General features: G+C 38.3%; 1 protein-coding gene across 2 annotated transcripts in view; it reads left to right on the top strand.

Annotated features, from left to right (window-relative positions):
* Positions 1–21,094, top strand: part of ME1 (malic enzyme 1) — a 226,460-nt gene that overhangs the window by 64,873 nt on the left and 140,493 nt on the right. For both annotated transcript variants that reach the window (XM_026845283.1, XM_026845282.1), the window contains one exon: positions 18,412–18,545. In XM_026845283.1, coding sequence (XP_026701084.1) covers positions 18,415–18,545 — 131 coding nt within the window. In that variant the 5' untranslated portion in view covers positions 18,412–18,414. The remainder of the gene's footprint in view (positions 1–18,411; positions 18,546–21,094) is intronic.

Below are 21,094 nucleotides of genomic sequence, written 5' to 3'. Positions count from 1 at the left end.
CCCCCCCCCCAACTCAGTGCCCATCCCTGCACTGTTGAGGCTGCCCACCCCTGCCTGGGAAAGGAAATGTTACCTTTTGCAGTGTGATTTAAGCTTTCCATCCAGGCATAGTTAAGAGCAAACAGCAAAGTGCTTTGTGTGTGTGTGTGTTGTATGTGAATCAGGTTGCAGCAGCCCAAAGCTCTTCTGGTACAATTACTTGCAGCACCTATTTTTTTTCATTCTTGTATTCTTCTGAGCTCTATTTCTTCATCCTTCACATTTGCATTCATGCCTGTTCCCTAAACTTAGTGTTTCCATGCACAGGTTGGACTTGCTCTATATTGTCTGTTGAGCTCCCTTTCAGTTACCCATAGAAAAAAAATCCTGTTACTGTTTCACTTGCTTGGCTTGCTTTTCATTGCCTATCTCTTTGCGCCTTCTGCTTAACTCTTCCATTTCCATTGCTTTCAGTCACATTATTTCAGTTCTGCAGTCTTTCTCTGCTTTCTGTTGTGTTCTTCTGGCAGCTCCCAGCAAGTCCTTATTGTGCCTTTCCTGTTTTTACATTTTTCTAGAAAAGTCAGCTACTTCTTTTGGTTGCTCTGAGAGGCAGATAGACATAACTAAATTGGGTCTGTGTCCCCAGGAAGGCTAGTGACTTTGCAGTATTAAAGCTTACCTCCTGTGAGCAGTGAGAAGTGTTTTTTTTACTATAAGGAAACCAGTTTTTCTCATGAATCTGTAAACGGATCCTAAAGTTCAATCTATGTAAATCACATTTCCTACTAGAAAAATAAGCTGTCGTTGGAAAATTTTGCATATTATAGCTTAGACATATGGTCTTATTTTGAGTGCCAATACTGATGAAAGAAATCTGTTCCTTTCAAGGATTACTTTGCTATGCTGAGACTTAAAACTGATGCTTCTGTACAACACCAGAAACTACTTTTCAGACCAACCCTTTTGGAGGACAGCTAGACTAGTTACCTCTCAAAACCAATCATGCTGGTTTGGAAGACTGCCACTCTTACTTCAGGCAGCAAGCAGTGGTACATTTGGCAAAACAGGGCTAATGGTGAAATAACAGAAGATTCTTAGATTGCCATCAAGCTCCAGGTACCTAGTCATTGGGAGAGATTGTGAACATCTGAAGGCTCCTATACCTTCCTGTGAAATGGTCTGAATAGTGTCTGGCGATATTACTACAGTATAGGTAGTCAAGGCACAGACAAGTATCATGAATGGGGTCCATTTTTCCATTTAAAGTTTCTACCATAAGCTGTCTAACCCCAGAAAGACAGTTTGGGTGACTGAAAAGCTAGAGCAGGTTTTCTACTTCTTGAAGCACTTTTGGTTCAATTTGTTTTGCTGTTTGAGTTGAAAAAATAAATATGTGTATTTTGTTGTTTAATTTTTGAGACTTTTTATTGTGATCCTTTCATCTTTTAGAGAAAAAGCTTGACACTCAGGTAGGGAAAATTTTGCCTTGGTGTCAAAATATGTCTATGTTTGGTTTTTTTGTTTCCATTTCTTTTCTTATCTCCCTATTTTTTTGCCCTTGAAGACAGTGCAGATCCTTAACATATGTGAGAGTTCCCATAATAGTGTGCAACAAATACATTTGAAGATTATCTACTGCCAGACTGAAAGTAAGATATGCTCTCAAATATGTGTGGAAATAGTAAAACTAATAAAATCCCCAGTAATGGCTTCAGCTATATTGTGTGTGCTAGATGAACGAGAAGTACAGTGTACTTCTGTACTTCACTTTCCCTTTCTTCATCAGCTGGTCTGCCAACCATTAGGTACTACTTTATTTAGTAAGAATGGAAAAGAAAGGGCTGCACTTTTTATGTCAAAAAAGCAAATCCCCAAAAGTTTTGCGTAACAATGTCCAGAAAGGTAATGCTCCCCAAAGGAAGCTTTCCCTGGGGTGTTCAAGGAGGTTAAGGCTAGCAGTAATACTTGCTTGAGTCCCGTGGATCCACTGCATCATGGATTTCAGCTAGGACTTTGTTGGAGAGGATTGCTTTTTTATATAGCCCTCATTTATGGGCCCTTTTGCATGTTTCCATCTAATGTAATGAGTAATGAGAATATGCCATGTGAACTTCAGGAACTAATAAAATAAGTTTAGTGTTCTAATTTGTAATGTGGGGTCAATAAAAATAGAACATAAATGTCTTTCTGAGTTGGTTTTTTTTGTTCAGTTTTGCTTGAAAAGGACTTATTTTGGTGTTACTGGCCTGGTTCACATTACTGTGAATTGTTGAAGTGTTTCAAAAAGTGGACAGACTTTTTTTTTGTAGTTAACTGGTTATGAAACTGAAGAAAATTGATGATCTGTCATCTTTCTAAGCTTGAATAGGTCTCTCACTGTTGCCTAAAATATGCTGCAAATAGGTATCTTAAGCTTAAGGGGACCCCATTTTAGGAATATTTCCTTAGATCTGTCACAGACTTATAGTTTGAGTTCATTGCATAAATGTTTTGTTCTGGGGAAATGTCTTAGCTATTATCCTGAAAATGTTGTGTTTTTCCAGCTTGTCTCAAAACTACTCCCTCTTTTGTGTTACCAATTGCTCTGTACTATCTATCTTGTGTGGACACTGTGTTTACAGGTTTGCTAGCTCAGTGTGTCCAGCAACCTTACATGAAGGGCAGTGGTTAGTGCCTACTCGAGATTAATCAGGTTTAAACAAGATTTGTTCCCATGTTGTACAAGTAACGGATTTGGCATAGTTTCTTTCAGGAAAAATGGCAGTTAGGTAGCTAGAAAAAGCTTTTAATGGGTCTGCTTAACTAAATACTAGAAAATGTGAAAGGTGGGAATGGAGGGGCAACATTTTCTTCGGGTTCAATCAGCTGTGCGTGTGTTTAATGTTTAATGTCAGGATATGTTTTTCAATGTCAGCATAGGAAATGGTTTACTTAGGTTAATGTTTTTTTCCCGGTTTTGTTTTTTTGTTGTTTTAGACTTGAGTTTCTGTGACTGACATGGATGGATTAAAGGCAACGAAATCCCTGGTTTGCTTTGAAAACAGTAGCAACTTGAAATGAATCAGGTCTACTAGGAGGGGATTCTTGGCATTTTTTCACCTTCATGAATTTTCTGTCTTTCAAGTAGAACTCTTGAGTCCCTGATAGCAAACTCAGATGGTTTTATATTGGCTGGTTTCCTTAACTACCATTCAGATTTTATTTCCATAATGTTCAATTTTCTTTAATCTAGTATTTTCTTTGATGAGTCTAGCTCTTCTTGGAGAGCAGTCAAATAAAAAGAAAAGTGATATACTGTATTTTATCACAGCTTCTTCTGTGATTTATTTGTCTGATCTTTCCTATTCAGATTCTAAGCAAATACAATTGATATACAGGTTGTGTTTTGGCAAAAGCAGAGCTGTATGAATCCATCAGGTACAGCATTTTTAAATGGAATTACTCTGTCTTCAGTAGAACTCTTCCTTCGATAAACTTTTTCCATACTCTGGAAGGCTGTTGCATAACCTTGCTTTCTATCTGTAACTGGTTAAATGATAGTTTTAGTAACAAAACCAGAACTCACACTAAGACTTTGGGCTCACTGTATCTTGTTTTTCCTGTTGAGTATATGTTTTAGGAGTTTGCTTTTGTAGGCAGTCCAGTCCTTGATGGTTTTCCTCATATCTTAACTAAATGGATAGAACAAACCAAAATCAGTATTTAGTCTCTATAGCAAAGTTCAGATAAGCTTCTCATTTTCAGGAAGATATATAAATATTAACTGTATGACAAAGTTATGTACACTCTTCTATCCCTTAACTCCTGTTTCTGATGTTGTGATAGTCTTTGCCTATGGCTCTAGTAATGAGAGTGGCTACTGATGGCTCCTCTGAGTGTTTAAGAATTCAAAATGGAGAAACAGACCCTGTCATGAAATAAATGCTCCATTGCTGTGTACTTAGGAGAACTGACAGATAATGTATGTAAAGAATGCTATTGATTATATGTATGTTCTTTGGCTAGAAAGAATAATTTCTTGCTTCAAAAAGGATTGTTTCATTTGTGAACACTTTGATTTATGCATAGTCAGGATCCTGTGGGGCCCTTGATGATGCTCCTTTTCAGAGGTGATAGGAATGGATCTATTATCTGAAGAATATTTTTTTCTTAATATTTGAGTTCTTGACTACAATAGCCATCTGCTTTTATACTTACGCTATATTCCACTTAGTAAAGGAAAAAGAGTGGTAGGATAGCCCCCCAAAATTTCATAAAGCTCTGAAGGATTCAATGTTTGGCAAAGATTTGCAGTGAAGTTCAGGGTTTTCTTGCATTAAATGTGATAAAAGCATTCACAATTAATATCCACATAGATTTCTTTTCTACATTCTTGAGTAGCCATCTGACATAGTCTGGAAAATAAGGGTTGAGGCCATGGAAATTAAATGACAATTTAGGTAATACAAGTCTGTCTAGCATAGTTTATCAGATAGTAAAGTATAATGACCTAATAATATAATCTTTCACCATATTTTTTATGAATTCTATATTAAGCCAATTAAGTTGTCTAACCTTTCTACTTATTTAATGAAGAAAGCAGTGCCATTTATTGTTTGCAGTTATTGGTTATGTGATACTGCCTTTAAGAAAAGAAAAATTAATGGCTGCATGACACTGATCCAAAAACAGCTGGTTAGATTGTTAGCCAGAGTTTGTTCTGCAGGTTGCAAGGCCTGGCTGGTTGCTTGGATTTAACGATGTCAGGGTAGTGTAAAGTCAGTTATTCAGTAGAGCGGTTCACTACTACAGCTGCATTCTATATTATTAATCTCTTACATTCTTTCCAAGATTATTCAGTGCATCATCATATGCTTATCTCTAATTTCTGTATGCCTTAATTACAGCAAGATTTGTTTCTGTCTTCACAGTTATAATACAAAGCTGCTTTCAGCTGGGGATGCCTGAGAAGGAGGGAGGAAAAAGTTGCTTTTCAGTGTGGCAGCATCAAAAAATTCTAGGGACACTGAATGGGGAAGCAAAAGATTGGTGATTACAGTTTCAAGGAGAGGTCTACAATTGTGCATATGCACTTTTATTTTATTTGGGGGGTAGAAACTGCAGTGCTATTGACAACACTTTGCATTTTCCAATACTGAGAAATACACATTGTCAGTGATGGAATTACATCTGTCTGTGGGTGGTTATTTTAGAGATTAGGATAGTTTGGTTCCTAAAGAGCTATTCCCTTGTGTTCCTAGTCTGCAAGGCTGCACTGCTTGCTTAGAGTTTATTTTCATTTTTATGGTAGGTGATGTTGTGCTGTTGCTTATATAGAAATCAGTTGTACATACATTTTTTTAAATTTTTGGTATTTGATGTTAGCTTTCCAAGTGCTTGTCACTGGAGCCAGCCGTTTCTTCTAGTGAGTTGCATACCCTGGAGACATGTTTCATGTGAGGGAAGTTCCAGCAAGAAAATGTTGGTGTTACATCTAATTCAGTATTGGTATTAGGAAAACAAGTCATCTGGGTTATGCAGAAAACTGATCTTACTTTAAGAGGCTAGGTACCAGTTTGATGAGACTTTTATAGAAATCCTGGTTATAAAATATATATTTGTTGAATAAAACTAAAGTGTGCATTGGCATGACACATTTTTATTGCAAGAATAAATCAGTTTATAGAAAAACTGACAACTTTACTTGGCTCTAAGTAGGAATTTGGGGTTGGATATGTTGGGAAGGTTCTTAGTTGGCCCTTGCATCTGTTGTTGACTAGAAGTAATGTAGGCTAGGATTCAGTTTACAGAGCAAGACATTTAAACTTTGGTATATGAATAGGAACTTAGATACTTTTTCAGACTGTAGATTATAAAACCATTTTAGATACTCTAAGGTATCTGAGAAATCTTCATGGAGCTGATACACGTGACACTGGACCTATGTTTCTGGAGTGGTGGCTGGAGGCCAGACAGAATACGCTTGTGGCATCTCAAATATATTGAAGCACTGTCCCCTAGATGTCTATACTTCAGAGTGAGCTAAAACAGAGTACTTAAGCTCAACTGATTTTTATAGCCTTAATTTCCTTTGACTATAATGGATGGGAGTTTAGATACCTTAGATCTTCAGTAGACACCTCAATTTAGGTGTTTCAATCTGGGAGCTGAATCTGAACGTGGGTAACATCAGTTATGTGGAGTGAAAATGTTAGAAATACTGGCTTGTTCTTGTAACATCTGAAAACTCATGTCTATAACCATGACAGGATGGTTATCTAGATTGTAGCTGTTTGACTAGTGCTTTTTATTATAGCTAAATGTAAACCATATACCTGAAAGCTCAAGGGAACACAGAAATTCAGGGAATTGTCAGTAAAAGATCCATTTTGAGGTGGTGGCAAAGGAAGCAGTTATCATCCCTGGAGGCTGAAGAACACTTCTACACCACCTCTGTGCTTCCCAGTTCATCCCAGTCCCATTTGTGGAGCTGAAAGGGGAAGCATGCTGCTTGCCTAGCTTCTCTTCTCAGACACTGGGGAGTGGGAAGGTCAGGAGCATACAACAATTCCCATCTATTCCCAGCCAGAATTATTTTTTTTAAGGTAATGCTGAAGAAATTAATTGTGCCTTAATTCTGTCATTAATATCTACCATTTCTTTCTACTCACGTCCTTTTTTGTTGCATTATTTTAGGCTGTTACCACTGTAGCACCAGAAGCGAAGACCATAGTATTGAAATTGGCCTCTGCCTTCCTCTAAGCAACTCTGTGTTACAGGATTTAAAATGTTTGTGTTAATTATTTATCATGCTAGTGAACTTTGTTGCTTAGTCTTATCAAAAGCATAGAATACAGTAGTTGGTAATCAGTTTAGTCTCTGAAAGGCAACAATAAAATCTGTTAAGCATATCAGGCTTATCAAATCCCCCTCAGGATTTCAGGGTTTACTAACCTGTATTTGGTTAAGTACTTATTTTAGACAGATGGAATTTTTGGCAGTAACTGAAATTCCTCTTCTACCTACATGGAAATCATGACTGACTGTCAAATAATATATAATTTTGCAAATGTAAATATGGCATATTGGAGATTGCATACTTGGAGACTGTAATTTATTTGTAAAATTATTACAGTTAGCTTTTATTTGGCATTTTATTTGGAATCATTCTGGTTAGCAGTATATTGCACATCAGCTGATACTGTGCTCATCTAAATTCCCTTCATAAATAGAGATTTCCATGTTAGTTATTCCACTGATAGCATCACAGGCATTCTTGATTAGAGATATACCATTATTGACTCAAAGCATCTACTACACAAATGAATTAATTTCTTAACTAGAATTTCAGATATCTGACATGTTTATTTTTAAAAAATCACTATCATACATTAAATTTTTAATTCCTGTTGCTATAAATTATATATCTAAGCATACACCTGGACATTGATACATCTGTAGAAGACAGATAGTATTGACAGAGGCAGTAATTAACAAGATTAATTTTGTTACCATGATTCATCCAGGGGGTTAGAGCTCTAAAGTGCCCTACAACCAGTGTTTTTAATCTATAGTGTAGGTAAGTTGTGTTTGACATCTGTCATAAGAACATGGTCAACAAGTTTGAAAGTGGTATCGTAAACTGCTGCTGTCTCTTAACAGAATGGTTCCCATAGCCAGTGTTCCTCAGTAGGGGTCTTTGAGGGTCAATACATCCCGAGGAAGTTTTAAAATAATAAAAATATCTCAGAATTTGCCAGGGACAAATCCCCCCCCGAATATTTGTTCAGCTTCTTTGGCTCTACAGTTTAAGCTGTGTTTCATGATGCTATTTGATCTTCTCTGCCAGTAACAGCAAAGAGAGCTGAGACAGGTGTCTCTGTGTGGGCGTGATGTTGTCCCTGCTAGGGAACTGAGTCAGGGGAGCCAGAGATCACAACCAATATTTGTTAGTAAGTCTCTTATTAATTTAGCTGTTACTACTATAGAACCAAGCTGGCCTATGTTGTAGTAAGAGTCTACCATAGGCCACCCACCCAGGACAGAGGTGCATGAAATATTCTATAGGCATTTAGGAGAAATCTCATGATTGCTTGTCCTTGTTCTTGTGGGAAACTTCAACTTCCCAGACATCTGCTGGAAATACAGCAAAGCAGAGTGGGACCAGTCCCAGAGATTCCTGGAATGTGTGGGAGACAACTTTCTGACACAGCTGCTGGGAGAACCGACCAGAGAAGGTGCCCTGCTGGACCTCCTCTTTGTGAACAGAGGAGGACTGGTGGATGATGTGGCAGTTGGAGGACGACTAGGGCACAGCAATCACAAAATAATAGTGTTCTCTATACTTAGAGAGGCCAGGAAAAGGCTAAGCATAACTGACATCCTGGACTTCCACAGGGATGACTTTGTCTTGTTTGGGCACCTGCTTGACAGGATCCCTTGGGAGACGATCCTGAAGGGTATAGGGGCCCAGGAAGGCTGGGCACTCTTTAAGACGGAAGTGTTAATGGCTCAGGAGCAGGCTGTCCCCAGGTGCTGTAAGAGAGGCCATTGACAGAGAAGACCACCCTGGCTAAACAGGGAGCTTTGGCTGGAACTCAGGGAGAAAAGGAGAGTTCATGACCTTTGGAAGAAGGGGCTAGCCACTCACAATGATTACAAAGACACTGTGAGGCTATGTAGGGTGGAAATCAGGAGGTCTAAAGCCCAGCTAGAGATTAATCTGGCTTCAGCAGTCAAGGATAACAGGAAATGTTTCTATAAGTATGTCAAGAGCAAAAGAAAGAACCGGGAGAGTCTCCATCCCCTGCTAGATTCAGGAGGAAACATGGTAAGTGATGAGGAGAAGGCTGAGGTCCTTAATGCCTTCTTTGCCTCAGTCTTTAATAACAAGACCAGTTGTACTGAGGGAATCCAGTCTCCTAAGCTAGAAGACAGAGACTGGGAGAACGACCCCCCCTCAGTCCAGGAGGAGACAGTCAGTGACCTGCTGCATCACACAGACACACACAAGTCTATGAGACTGGATGGGATACACCCAAGGGTGCTGAAGGAGCTGGCTGGGGTGCTCGCCAAGCTGCTTTCCATCATTTACCAGCAGTCCTGGATGACTGGGGAGGTCCTGACAGATTGGAAATTGGCCAATGTGACACCCATCTATAAGAAGGGCTGGAAGGGTGATCCAGGAAATGACAGGCCTGTCAGCTTGACTTCGGTGCCTGGAAGGCTGATGGAGCAGCTCATCCTGAGTACCATCACACAACACATGTGGGGCAACCAGATGCTCAGGCCCAGTCAGCATGGGTTTATGAAAGGCAGGTCCTGCCTGACAAACCTGATCTCCTTCTACGACAGGGCGACCTGCTTATTGGATGAGGGAAAGGCTGTGGATGTTGTCTACCTTGACTTTAGTAAGGCCTTTGACACCGTTTCCCACAGCATTCTCCTGGTGAAACTGGCTGCTGGTGGCTTGGATGGGCACACGCTTTGCTGGGTAAAGAACTGTCTGGATGTCCAGGCCCAAAGAGTCGTGGTGAACGGAGTTAAATCCAGTTGGTGGCTGGTCACGAGTGGTGTCCCCCAGGGCTCAGTGTTGGGGCCACTCCTGTTTAACATCTTTATTGATGATCTAGACGAGGGGATCGAGTGCACCCTCAGTCAGTTTGCAGATGACACCCAGTTGGGTGGGAGTGTTGATCTGCTCGAGGGCAGGGAGGCTCTGCAGAGAGACCTGGACAGGCTGGAGCCATGGGCTGAGCCCAACTGGAGGAGTTTCAATGAGGCCAAATGCCGGGGGCTGCCCTTGGGCCACAACAACCCCCAGCAGCGCTACAGGCTTGGGGAGGAGTGGCTGGAGAGCTGCCAGTCAGAGAGGGACCTGGGGGTGCTGATTGACAGCCGGCTGAACAGGAGCCACAAGAAGGCCAATGGCATCCTGGCTTGTGTCAGCAATAGCGTGGCCAGCAGGGACAGGGAAGGGATCTTACCCCTGCACTGGCACTGGTGAGGCCGCCCCTCGATTCCTGTGTTCAGTTTTGGGCCCCTCACTCCAAGAAGGACATTGAATGACTCGAGCGTGTCCAGAGAAGGGCAATGGAGCTGGTGCCGGGTCTGGAGCACAGGTCGTATGGGGAGCGGCTGAGGGAACTGGGGGTGTTTAAGGATAGGACAAGAGTTGATGGTATCAAATTGTGCCAGGGAGGTTTTAGACTAGATATTAGGAAGCATTTCTTTCCAGAAAGGGTTGTTAGGTGTTGGAATGGGCTGCCCAGGGCAGTGGTGGAGTCCCCATCCCTGGAGGTGTTTAAGAGTAGAGCTGACATAGCGCTGAGGCATATGCTGTAGTTGGGAAATGTCAGTCTTAGGTTAATATTTGGACTAGATGATCTTTAAGGTCCTTCCCAACCTAGACGATTCTGTGATTCTTAGTTAAGAGCAGATAACTATGACCTTTGAGCCAGCTCTCAGTTCTACCTCACACACATCTATTGTAGCTCCCAGGTGGCAGCAGCAGTGGGGAGGGCATTTTGCAGTTTGCTGGGAAGCAGAGGCTTGTACTGATGCACCTCTGAGCTGCATTTTGTAAAGTCCCTGAGGGCCCCTTGTTTCGTCAGGTATCTCTCTGCAGTCGTTGTCTGCAGCCACTGCCTTTCTGAGTTGCGCAGCTTGAAGGTAGTGTGTGCTGGGGGTCTCGTGCAGAGCTGGTGACTCTGTGTGATGAGTTCTTGGTTCACTTGGAGGCAGCAGCAGAACCAGACTCTGGAGCTGTGAAGATCTTGGTAGACTTTACATGGTGCCTCTCAGTAGGCACAATGTTGCCTCCTGTGTTCTGGCAACTATTTCTCCATTCACACTGGCTCATGCCTGCTGAACTGCAGAATTGTTATTCTCGCATGAAAAGTGAGAGGCTCAGCTTGTCAACGGATCTTACTCTAACACAACGCTCCCTGAGCATCTTAAGAATTTCAGTGACAGGTGCTGTAAGATGTACAGGTCTGTTATCAGGGAGACGGGGTGCTGGGCCTTTCTGTCCCCTTATGTGTTGCACTTCATGTTTTTATGCCTTTAGATTACATGAAATCTTTTAAGGGAAACAGCTGTGATTAAAAGCATACAAATGCAGCTCTAGCAATTTTTTGGTTGGTTTGAGTGTAAAAATTGCTGTCATAATGTGAAGGATTCAGGGTAAGGTGATTTTTAATGGGACACGTGGATTGAGGAGCCCAAAAGGACAATCGGGACTTGATGTAGCAGCCCACATACAGGCAACTAGTGCCCCTTGAGATACAGAAGAGTATTGTGCCTGGCTTTCATCTGTCACTGTGTAGGTCTCCTGTGCAGTTGATATATAGTTGATATCATTGCCATAATGAGCTATGCAATTTCTCAATAACTCCAAGCCTCTCAGTTGACAGTAGGTGCTTATGTGTGCAAATCTGAATTTGGTCTATAGTCAATATAGTCATTACAGCAATTTGTATTACCGACTTCAGGGTATCTATTCCAGGGTAACCTGGGTCTTTCTTTAGGCTTTTTATTTTAATCAGTATTATATATCCTGTAATCATGGGAGGATAGGCACCTAGATTGCATATGAACACCTAAATTTAGTGTCTAACTAGACTCAGTCCATCCTACATTATAACACATATTTTTATATATTATCTTGGTGACTTCTTTTACTGTTGAGCTTGTTATTGTCTGCTGTTTGTGTAAGACAGCCTTCAAAAGCTTAAGGTGAGGAGAGATTATGCAATGCAGAAAGATTTCACTGTGTATATGTATAATAAAAGAAATATCTAAAAAAAGTTTCTTAAAATAATTTTACTTGCTTACTTTAAGATAATTGTTTACAGTAGGTTAAAGGAAGATTGCTAAAATAAGAATGCTGTGATGCGTCATTTCTAATGTGCTGGTCTGAATCACGCTTGTATGCAATCATCGTATCAGCTCACTGCAAGGCTGCCAAGCTGCCCACACGTTCCCATGATGAATTTGCCAAGAGAAGTCTGCTGTCTTTCTGGCCATCTGCATTTGTTTTGAGTCATAAGTCCCTGGGTGTGTTTATTAGCTACTGTATTTATTTGTGCTTTTTTTTTTTTTTTTTTTTTTTTTTTTTTTTTTTTGTTTTGTTTTGTTGTTGTTGGAAGCTGGTTTTGACTTTTGTTTCAGTTTTCCCTGTTAACTTTTTAAGTTTGCTTCTGAAAATACTATGGCCTGTGCATATACTTCAGGTCTCTCAGCTTTCCTGAAAAATGTAAAAAAATTGTGTGTTTAACATGTTGTAGCAGATCTATCATGACCCTAGAAGAACAACTTTGAAATTACAAATGCCAAATGTCAGAGTATAGTTCTTCAATTTAAATACTTGTTAAAAAGCTGTGTTGAAAAACTGTACATAAAACCAAACCTGTGCCTTTTGGCATTTCATAGCTGAATCTAGGACAGTTCCTTCTTTTCTTGTATGGTCAGTGCTCTCACCATCATTTTTTCATTTACCTTCAGCATGCCTTGCAGTCTCACAAGTCCTGATGCATGCCTGTGCACAAGGGCTTGTTAAAAGGAACATAAATGCTTTATTTAAACTGGGTTCTTCTGTTTACACTTCACCAGTCCTCCTTTTCTGGCATTCTCCTTCTTCATCCCAGCCAGTGCAGGTGCTTAGTAGCAGGATTCACAGCTATTTCAGGGATCTCAGCTGTAAGCCAAGGTACCTGTGTGCTAGGTACTGTATAAAGACAACAAAACCACAGTTCCTCTGCCACAGAAGCTAATGGAATCTTAACATTTTGTATACTGCTTTTTAGATCTTAATCCAAGATGTATAATCCAGATGTGCCTCACTAAATGCCCAAATGGGGATCTGAGCATAGTTTGGGGGGAAAATAGCAGTACTTTTCTGAAAGACGGCAGTTCTGTTTCACCAGTGACTTTTCTATTTGCAGTCTAGTAATACCTCAGATAATGTCTGCCTTACAAATGGTTAGCAATCTTCTTTGCTTCTGAAAATTCATTGAGCTTTTTTCTGTGTGGGTTGCCAGAGGGTTGCAACAGAAAGTATGTATTTTCATGTTCAGTTTTCATTTCTTAACTCCATGCTACACATCTTCAAACTGATAACTTTCTGCTGGTTATCGTATCCTTTCCTCATACCAACTTGTAATTGTATTTGTCATCTTTCTCCCTTGTTTTATCAGTACCATTTAAAAACATTTTTTTTCTCTAAAATTTTAATAATCCTGATTTTTTAAAAATCAAAATTGGATTCTGCTATTCAAGCCCTTCTTTTGCATATAGGTTTTACAATAAATTATTTGTAAGAAGAAATTAACCTCTAAGTTAATGTTGATTGATGGCTTGTGGGGCTGTTTTTTTCCTCATGTCCAGAAGAAGACCCCTGATGACAGAAAGCTGTGTGTCATTTTGCATCATTAAAAAAATGACTCCCTCTCCTTACCTAGAGGGGTACTTTGTGTGACCAGCCTGGCCTAAAGCACTGCTTTCGGAAGAGATGTTCATCCAGATAGCTGCATTATTTCCTTGTGCTTGTAATATTTTTTGGCAGTCATGATGGCAGTCATGACAAGAATGGGTAGAGAAATTAGCACTAACATCTTTAGCCATGTGTAGCGCTCCAACTCCAGTGCCTTGCCATGAACCACATTTGTTTTCAGTAGAATGAGTTTATTATGCAGCATGTGCTCAGATTAGTTATTCTAACTATTTCCTGGGATATTGTGCCTTGAAATGAGTGTTGGACATGGAGTATTTAAAGTATTTATCTGGTTTCTCTGAAGTCATACCCAGATAATAAAAATGCAAAATGAAGGGGAAATGCTTGTAAAACTTTATTTTTGCCTGTTTGTAAGGTGATTTAAAAAACCCCCAACAAATTATATAAAATATCTCAAAGGGATATGCAGATCATTAAACTCTTAAATGCATATCAAAACACCTGAAATTTCATGTGTGCCATATTTTTAGAGAGATTTTATAAAAATTTCTTTGAACATGTAAAATTTTGCAGGGTTTGAGTCCCAGGGATGACCCGAAATCTTACAGGCCTTCATCTTCTCCTACAAGAGGCTGAGGAAAGAGTCACTGAGTCAGAGATGTGGACTTGATTTCCTCTTCCAAGCCAGCCTCCTTCTGCATGATGTCATGCTGATAGCTTTGCAGCATACCTGCAGTGAGGCAACATAAGGAAATGAGCTTTCTACTAGAACAAAAGAGGTCTAGGTCTTGAAAGAAGTTGGAGGAGGATCCCTGCAATGAATACTGTTTGGAGATGGTTCTGGCTACCCTTTAGTGAAGCTGAATCTCATTAGTGCATAGACAAGATGCATACATTACTTTAGTGCACTCTCTTTTTCTTAAGAAGTTTATATGAACTTAGCAATTAGCTGACCTTCTGATATGATATCTTAACAAAAACTATGTCAATGCAATCTAATTTATATTGAGAGAAGACTTGTCTCTGTTGACTGTGAACAGAGGCTGAGACAGCTCTTGAAATATTTTGAATATGCTCGCTGTCTTCTCAAGCACTGCTTGAGAATTCAATTGAAAGCCAGTGCAAAAGGTTATCTGATACAAGATGATGTTGTGCTGTTTATCCCGTTTTATGGCTTTTCAGTACTGCAACTGAGCAAGAGAATTGATGTAAATGTAACTGCACTAAAACAACCTTGTAGTTGCAGGAAAAGAGAGAGGCTGGGCAGAGGACGTATAGTTAAGAGCTGAGTTGATAAACCGATCGAGATTAAATAATGAAAGAATATTAAGCAATGTGTAGTAATAGAAATCACTGTTACAGTTACCAAACTTCACAACATTACAAATGGAGAGATGAATTCAGAATTAGATGTATTTGCAATGAACTGACCTGCTTGAAAGCAAAAAAAAAAACAAACCAGACTTAGAGAGCTTCTGTACAGTTGAGAATACAAGAGGGCATTTGTGTCAAATGAGCAATAAAAACCTCAACCCAACAGTTCCACCAAAAGGTTTTTGAGAAAGGAAGGTAATGAGGTGGCTGAAGAACAACGTAATTTTACCAAAACCAGAGCTTGTAAAGAAGCATATGAAACAAAATCCTTGAAGAACTGCAAAGTCTTACTTGGGAGGCTTAATAATAACTATACGATTCATTTCAGTGGTGTATATGTTATCGTTTGAAGGCATAAAGCAGTGAATAAATCAAAATGATTTAGGCAATGGTTAATACTTGTCGTTGTGATCACTTGTCCTTGTGCTGCTTTTAGATTGGCACATGCTTTTGTTCTTTTGGACAATTTATTTGTAATACAGAGTGTAAAATAAAAATGTCCACATCTTTTATTGTAGTTGGGGTGCACTTTAGATGATAGAAGTCTGTCCCATCCAGGTGTGAACAAAATGCGGCTCTCAGGAAGCGAAAGGAGTGTCTAAACCAAGCTGGACCTAGAGCCCTCTCTGCTGGATGGCTGCGAAACAACACTTCAAACAGGAAAAAATAAGAATTCTGACGTAGAAAAGAGAATCTGAGAAACTAGTGCAAGAAATCTAGACATAAGTCACAAAATTTATGTAGTTGAGCTCTTCCTGTTACAAACGGATGAAATAGCATAAAATGGCCTTCTCTTATTAAATCATCAGGTGATATGTTTTAATAATTCTTTTATTTTGAGCATATACGGTATCTCAAAGGAAAAAAGGAACTAACATTCCATCTTAGAAATTTGAAAAATTCCTAATATCTGTGCCAAAGAGACTATGCAAGTAAAGAATTGTAAAACCATGTATAGTATAGGAGGTGTAGATGGGTGCTGTATTTTTGTAGTAATGTCCAAAAGAAATTAACACTTACTGTAGTGATATGTGGAAAATATACTCTTCCAAGACAAAGTACTTTTTAAAAAAAGTCACTTGACAAGATGTATCAACTTTTCATGTGTCTGTTTTAAAATAAAATATATGTTCCAGTAAAAGGGGAAACCCTATCATAGTAATTAAAGTCCATATTTTATTCTTAAAGTGAAGGCAAACACAGATTTTTTTAAATTTTTTTCTTTCAGAAAATTTGACTAATAGAAACATGAGAAGGGAGAGATGCAGAGAATAATTTGATTATGACTTTGTTGCCAGCACTCAGAAATCCACTAAAACTATGCAACTCCCTAAAGTCCATTTGGAAGTGATTCTGAAGTGTATGTCCATGTGAGCACACATGAAGGGCTTTTATGTTTTTTTTAAGCTAAAAAAAGTCTGTGGGAAATAAGAGGGATCAACTTTGAATAAAGTCATGAGGAGTGTTGTCTTTCCTTTCTTCCATGGTCTTTCAAAATATGATAGTACCTGAAGACACTCGTGTCAAATCTGGCCAGAGAAAATTCATGTAGGAACAAGAAAAGACAGTGTTTATGTGTGCTTTTAGAAACCTTTGAAATCTTGCGTGCATGGAAAACTACAGCAAAACAGTTACTGACCTTTATTAAACTTGGTTTCCCTGCATTTCTGTGTGTGAGAGAAGCATGTTCTGGAAATGTTTGATGTTCTGTAAAGTGTTCATTATGAAATATTTATTTTCTTTTTTTTTTTGGATCATCATTTCATTTAAGGGTAACAATTTGATTAATGGCATTTTAGTGCAGATAGCATGGTGGGGTTGCCTTAAGGATTTTTTTTCTACTTTTTCAAGCAACAATGACATAACAACTTGAAAATTATTTAGATTAAAAGTGGTATAAGAAGTATAGAGTGGTAAGAGACAGGAAGATTTTATAGTATATTTTTGACCTTTAAGAATAAGTCTTGTGAGGTGAGTATTTCTGAAAAAAAAATGAAGCCTGTCCAGGTAAGCAAACTAACTGGTATGAATTGATCATGTTGTATCACTTACTAGGTGTTGTGTGAAGGGCAGTGATGGCATCGTGTAAAGAACTGAGAATTTGTTCTGTTGAAAAGGCAGTAATGCAAATGTACGCTGAAGGATGTCTTCTGTATCTGTGCTCTTGCTTTACCTGTTTTTTCCTGTCATTTGTTGACCCAGCTAATTCTAATGGTATCAAAGTATATTTTTAGAGGTAGTTGTGCAAGTATCTTAGTAGTATTTATTTTCCACAGGAGAGTGACTGCAGAAGGATTACATTGCCATGTTTTCCTCTTTCATATCTCCCAAGGTGTTTTCTCAAATATTTTTTTTCATAAGAAACAAAGTTTTTTGTATATAGTTATAGAATAGATGTAGAATATTAGGCAACTAATGGTTTGTTTAGCTCTTGGTAGAGTAATAAATGCTATCTAAGTTCTAGTACTTCAACTTCTGAGTATCTTTAAGCTACATGATGTGCCTATTGCAAAGATTATAGACATTTTTGGTGTTAACCTAAGAGAGACCTCAAAGACAGTTGCAGATCTGCCGATACTGATTCTGGAGGGGAAGCAGTGCAGGCATGGTGCTAAAGGGGAGTTGTAGCATGTCTTGTGGAGCCACCAGACAGTGGCTATAGTGTGAAACAAATGCGTAGATTTCATAGGTCATATATGGAACAAACTCCTCTGACATTCTTTTTTATCCCCTAAAACTATCAAAGGTCTGATCCTGTCCATCAGTAATTACCCCAGCAAAATAAAACTTCAGTGGTCAGACTACGTGATACTAGTGTGCTAAACCCATGGTCATGTTTTTGTTGTAAAGGCATCTTCTTTCTTAAAACAGCTTGGGTAATTTCTGTAGATGTTTTAGACATACAGACCTCATTTAGAAGCTATTTGGCAGTCTCTGCCAATTCACAAGCTGGATTTAAGTGTTAAACATTCTGTGACTGTCCACGTAACATACTAAATACTTTTAAATGTCTTTTCTGGATGTAATAAGGAAATCCAGTAAGTCTGTACCATTTTTTCTTACTGTAAATGAATGGGACTTTGGAAAAGAAAGTAAGTTTGTATTGAACTCGCTATGGCCATGTTTCTATTGACTGACTTCACTAGGTGCTGGACCAGGCTCTTTGACTGTAAAATGATAGTGATGACTTTATTGTACCACAGAGTTCTGTTAAAAATTCGGATCTGAGATAACTAAGATCTTGAAAAATTTCCAGATATTAAGAGCATAATGTTTATACTGAAAATAAATGTTATCCATGCTTTGTGTTTAGAAGATAGCCAAACAAATGAGTGAGTGAGAGTATACTGCTGCTCTCTTCTTCAGCTGTAACTTAATTTTGTAGGTAATAGTCTTGCAGTGTCAGAAGACAACTCATTCTGTGCTGGGATGGAGTTACTGTACTGTACAGGCCTGTTCTCTTACAACTTTTTCCAAAATCATTGCATATTTGTTAATTCTGTTTAACATTAAATAGTTTTTCTGATGCTGAATTTATCTGTGCAATATTTTGCTTTAGAATTTTCTTAAAAGAAATATCTCTCATATATATGTATGTATGTTTTTTATTTTTCTTTTTTCAGGGCATGGCTTTTACTTTGGAGGAGAGGCAACAGTTGAATATTCATGGATTACTGCCACCTTGCTTTCTTGGTCAAGATGCCCAGGTTTACAGTATTATTAAGAATTTTGAAAGGCTGACATCTGACCTAGACAGGTAAAGTATGTCTATGAAACTTTATACTTTATCCTAGTTATCAAACCATGAGTCTTTTTTTTTTTTTTTTTTTTTTTTTTTTTTTTTTTTTTTTTTTTTTTTTTTTTTTTTTTTAATGGTAGTACAGATGAAGTTTTGTGGGTTTTTTCAAGCTGTGGTGTTGATGATTGGGAATTATTAAGCTAAATATATGTACTTTTGCTAGAATGCTTCCTTCAAAAAAATCAACTCTTAATTTTAAATTGTAATATTCCAGTGCTGTTTGATAACCAAATGATACAAAGGTCATCAGAAGTAGATGAACTCATGTGAAGCTAAAAGTCAGTAATGTCTTTACATACGTAGGATATATATGCATTAAAACAAATACATAACATTTATAAAATATAAAATTAATATGTAATATATTTGTTGGGTTTTTTTTTAAGGAAGAAGCTGGGGAGGGCTTTAGACTTTTATGAATACTCAAATGGTTTGTTTTTTCTAAGTGTTTTGTAGGCCCTAGAACAAAACACCATTCCTTTATTTTTTCCCCTGTGCCTTGCTTTTCTCTGTGGTGGGTTGTCTTGTCATCTGTATGTAATACACAGCTTTTAGATACCTGTCTGTTGGTAGCAAGGCTGTTTTATAATTTGAAGTTGCCGTAAGCTTTGTTTTTTATGGAGGCAGAATAGGATGAACGTGGCCTTCCTTGTAAGTGAAGAGCTCATGATTGTGGTCTTTTCTAGGTTAACTATCCTCCAGTGCTCTCAGGGAGGGCATTACCAGTTATTACAGAGTAGTAGCTTCCCAGGCTAGAATGTTTTAGTCTGAGTCCCTGTGTGTAGCAAAGCATAAAATTTCATGGAGACCCCTGCTTCAACTGCTGACATTACCATAAGAGAAAACATTCTCTGTCCTTCTGTCCCTATCTCCTCCTTAACTCTGCCCTGAAGTAGTCCCTTTGTGATACAGCTTGCTCTTTCATATGATTCAGGACACTTAAGACTAAGTCTGTTTCAGTTTATTTCTACTTGAATTGCAGGAACTTCTATTCACCTGTAACTTATAAGCAGGAAGCCAAAAAAGGCTTTTTGCCCCATTGTTGTATGTGTTTCTTAACCAGCAAAACAATTTTGCTCCTACCTCAGGTCATGGGATAAAAGGACTTGTGTTTCTCAAAACATCACAGATTGAAAGTTACAGGTCTAGCTATCTGAAATTCAAGAGGAGAGTAGCGGTATTTCCAAATCTTAATTATTTTTTAGGAAAAAAGAAAGTGGAAATTTAAGTGGCTCTTAGCCAAAATGAAAAATTTCTGCAGGAAGAGCAAAAAGAAATAATCTATCAGTTTTAAATGACAGAGTATTAAAAGTTTGAATGCTATGCCATTTGAATCACAATAAAATACCATATATTGATGTTTTGATCACAATGGGAATCATCAAATAAAAGTAACTGTCTCCAAGTATTGTGGGAATACTTTGCAGAAAACTTGCTTTGCCATGTTAAAAGAAAGAAAAGTCTGTCTTGGGGATCAGGGAGGAAAGGAATTTTTTTTTTTTTAAGGATACTTAATCCACATATGATAGACAAATAATACACAAGTATAAATAAATATAAATATTATTATAAAGAAATGTAAATAAAAGGCTTTTCAGAAGCCTTTTGCTTCAGATAATTGTTATCCAAATCTGTCCTTGTTAAGCTTAATGTCTATAGATAGTTAAACAAAACCTCAATATAATTATTTCCCACCTGTGAGTCTTCTTTTCCAAATAAATACTTGGATAAGGAAGAAATTTGTTTCCTGCTCCTGTGACCAGACATTCTTTAAACAGAATCGCAAACATTACAATATTGCATCCATGTGTCTTGAGCATTAGACTGTAGCTTGCCATTTTATACCGTAAACCCAGTTTTTAGTATAATGCCTTTTTTAGTATAAACATTATATTGTACTGTGCAGCTTTGCAGAACAAATTTGCTGATGTTAATAGGGTTTTGGTGATGTACTTCAGCTGAGAAAACTTGTCTTTGGTTCACTTGAAACTAGAAACTATTAAATATTGGGCTTTTTTCTCACTAACATCACTATTCAAAATACCTCAATTAAGAATTTAGTAAGTAACATAATAAAAAAAATTAAAAGCTATATTTATTACCCAGTCATATTATATGGCGTGTGGCAGTGGTATTTTCTTAATCATAATTTTTGATCCAGGTAGTTGTATCATCTTCTTCCTCTTATAGTCTTAATAAGTAGTTTGGCTCCATTTATAATGCTGGATGAGCTGGGCTGGAGCCTTCATCCTTGGATATATTAAAAACCTGACTGAAAATGGTCCTGGGCAAATGGTCCTGGGCAATGATTTCCAGAGGTCCCTTCCCACCTTGGCTACTCTGTGATTTCATAACGCAGGTCCATAGCAGTTAAGAAATAAGCTTTCAGGAGTGATCTTGGATCAATGCAAATTTGTGTAAATTAAATCAGGCTGGCCCTTAAGCACTTAAAATTATATATCCATGAGTCCCCTCCAAATGAAATTGTTTCTTTAAGGAATCATATT

This window comes from Athene cunicularia (genome assembly GCF_003259725.1).
Source record: "Athene cunicularia isolate RWA chromosome 3 unlocalized genomic scaffold, athCun1 chr3_part1, whole genome shotgun sequence".
NCBI lineage: Eukaryota > Metazoa > Chordata > Aves > Strigiformes > Strigidae > Athene > Athene cunicularia.
This window is presented reverse-complemented; position numbering and strand designations above follow the sequence as displayed.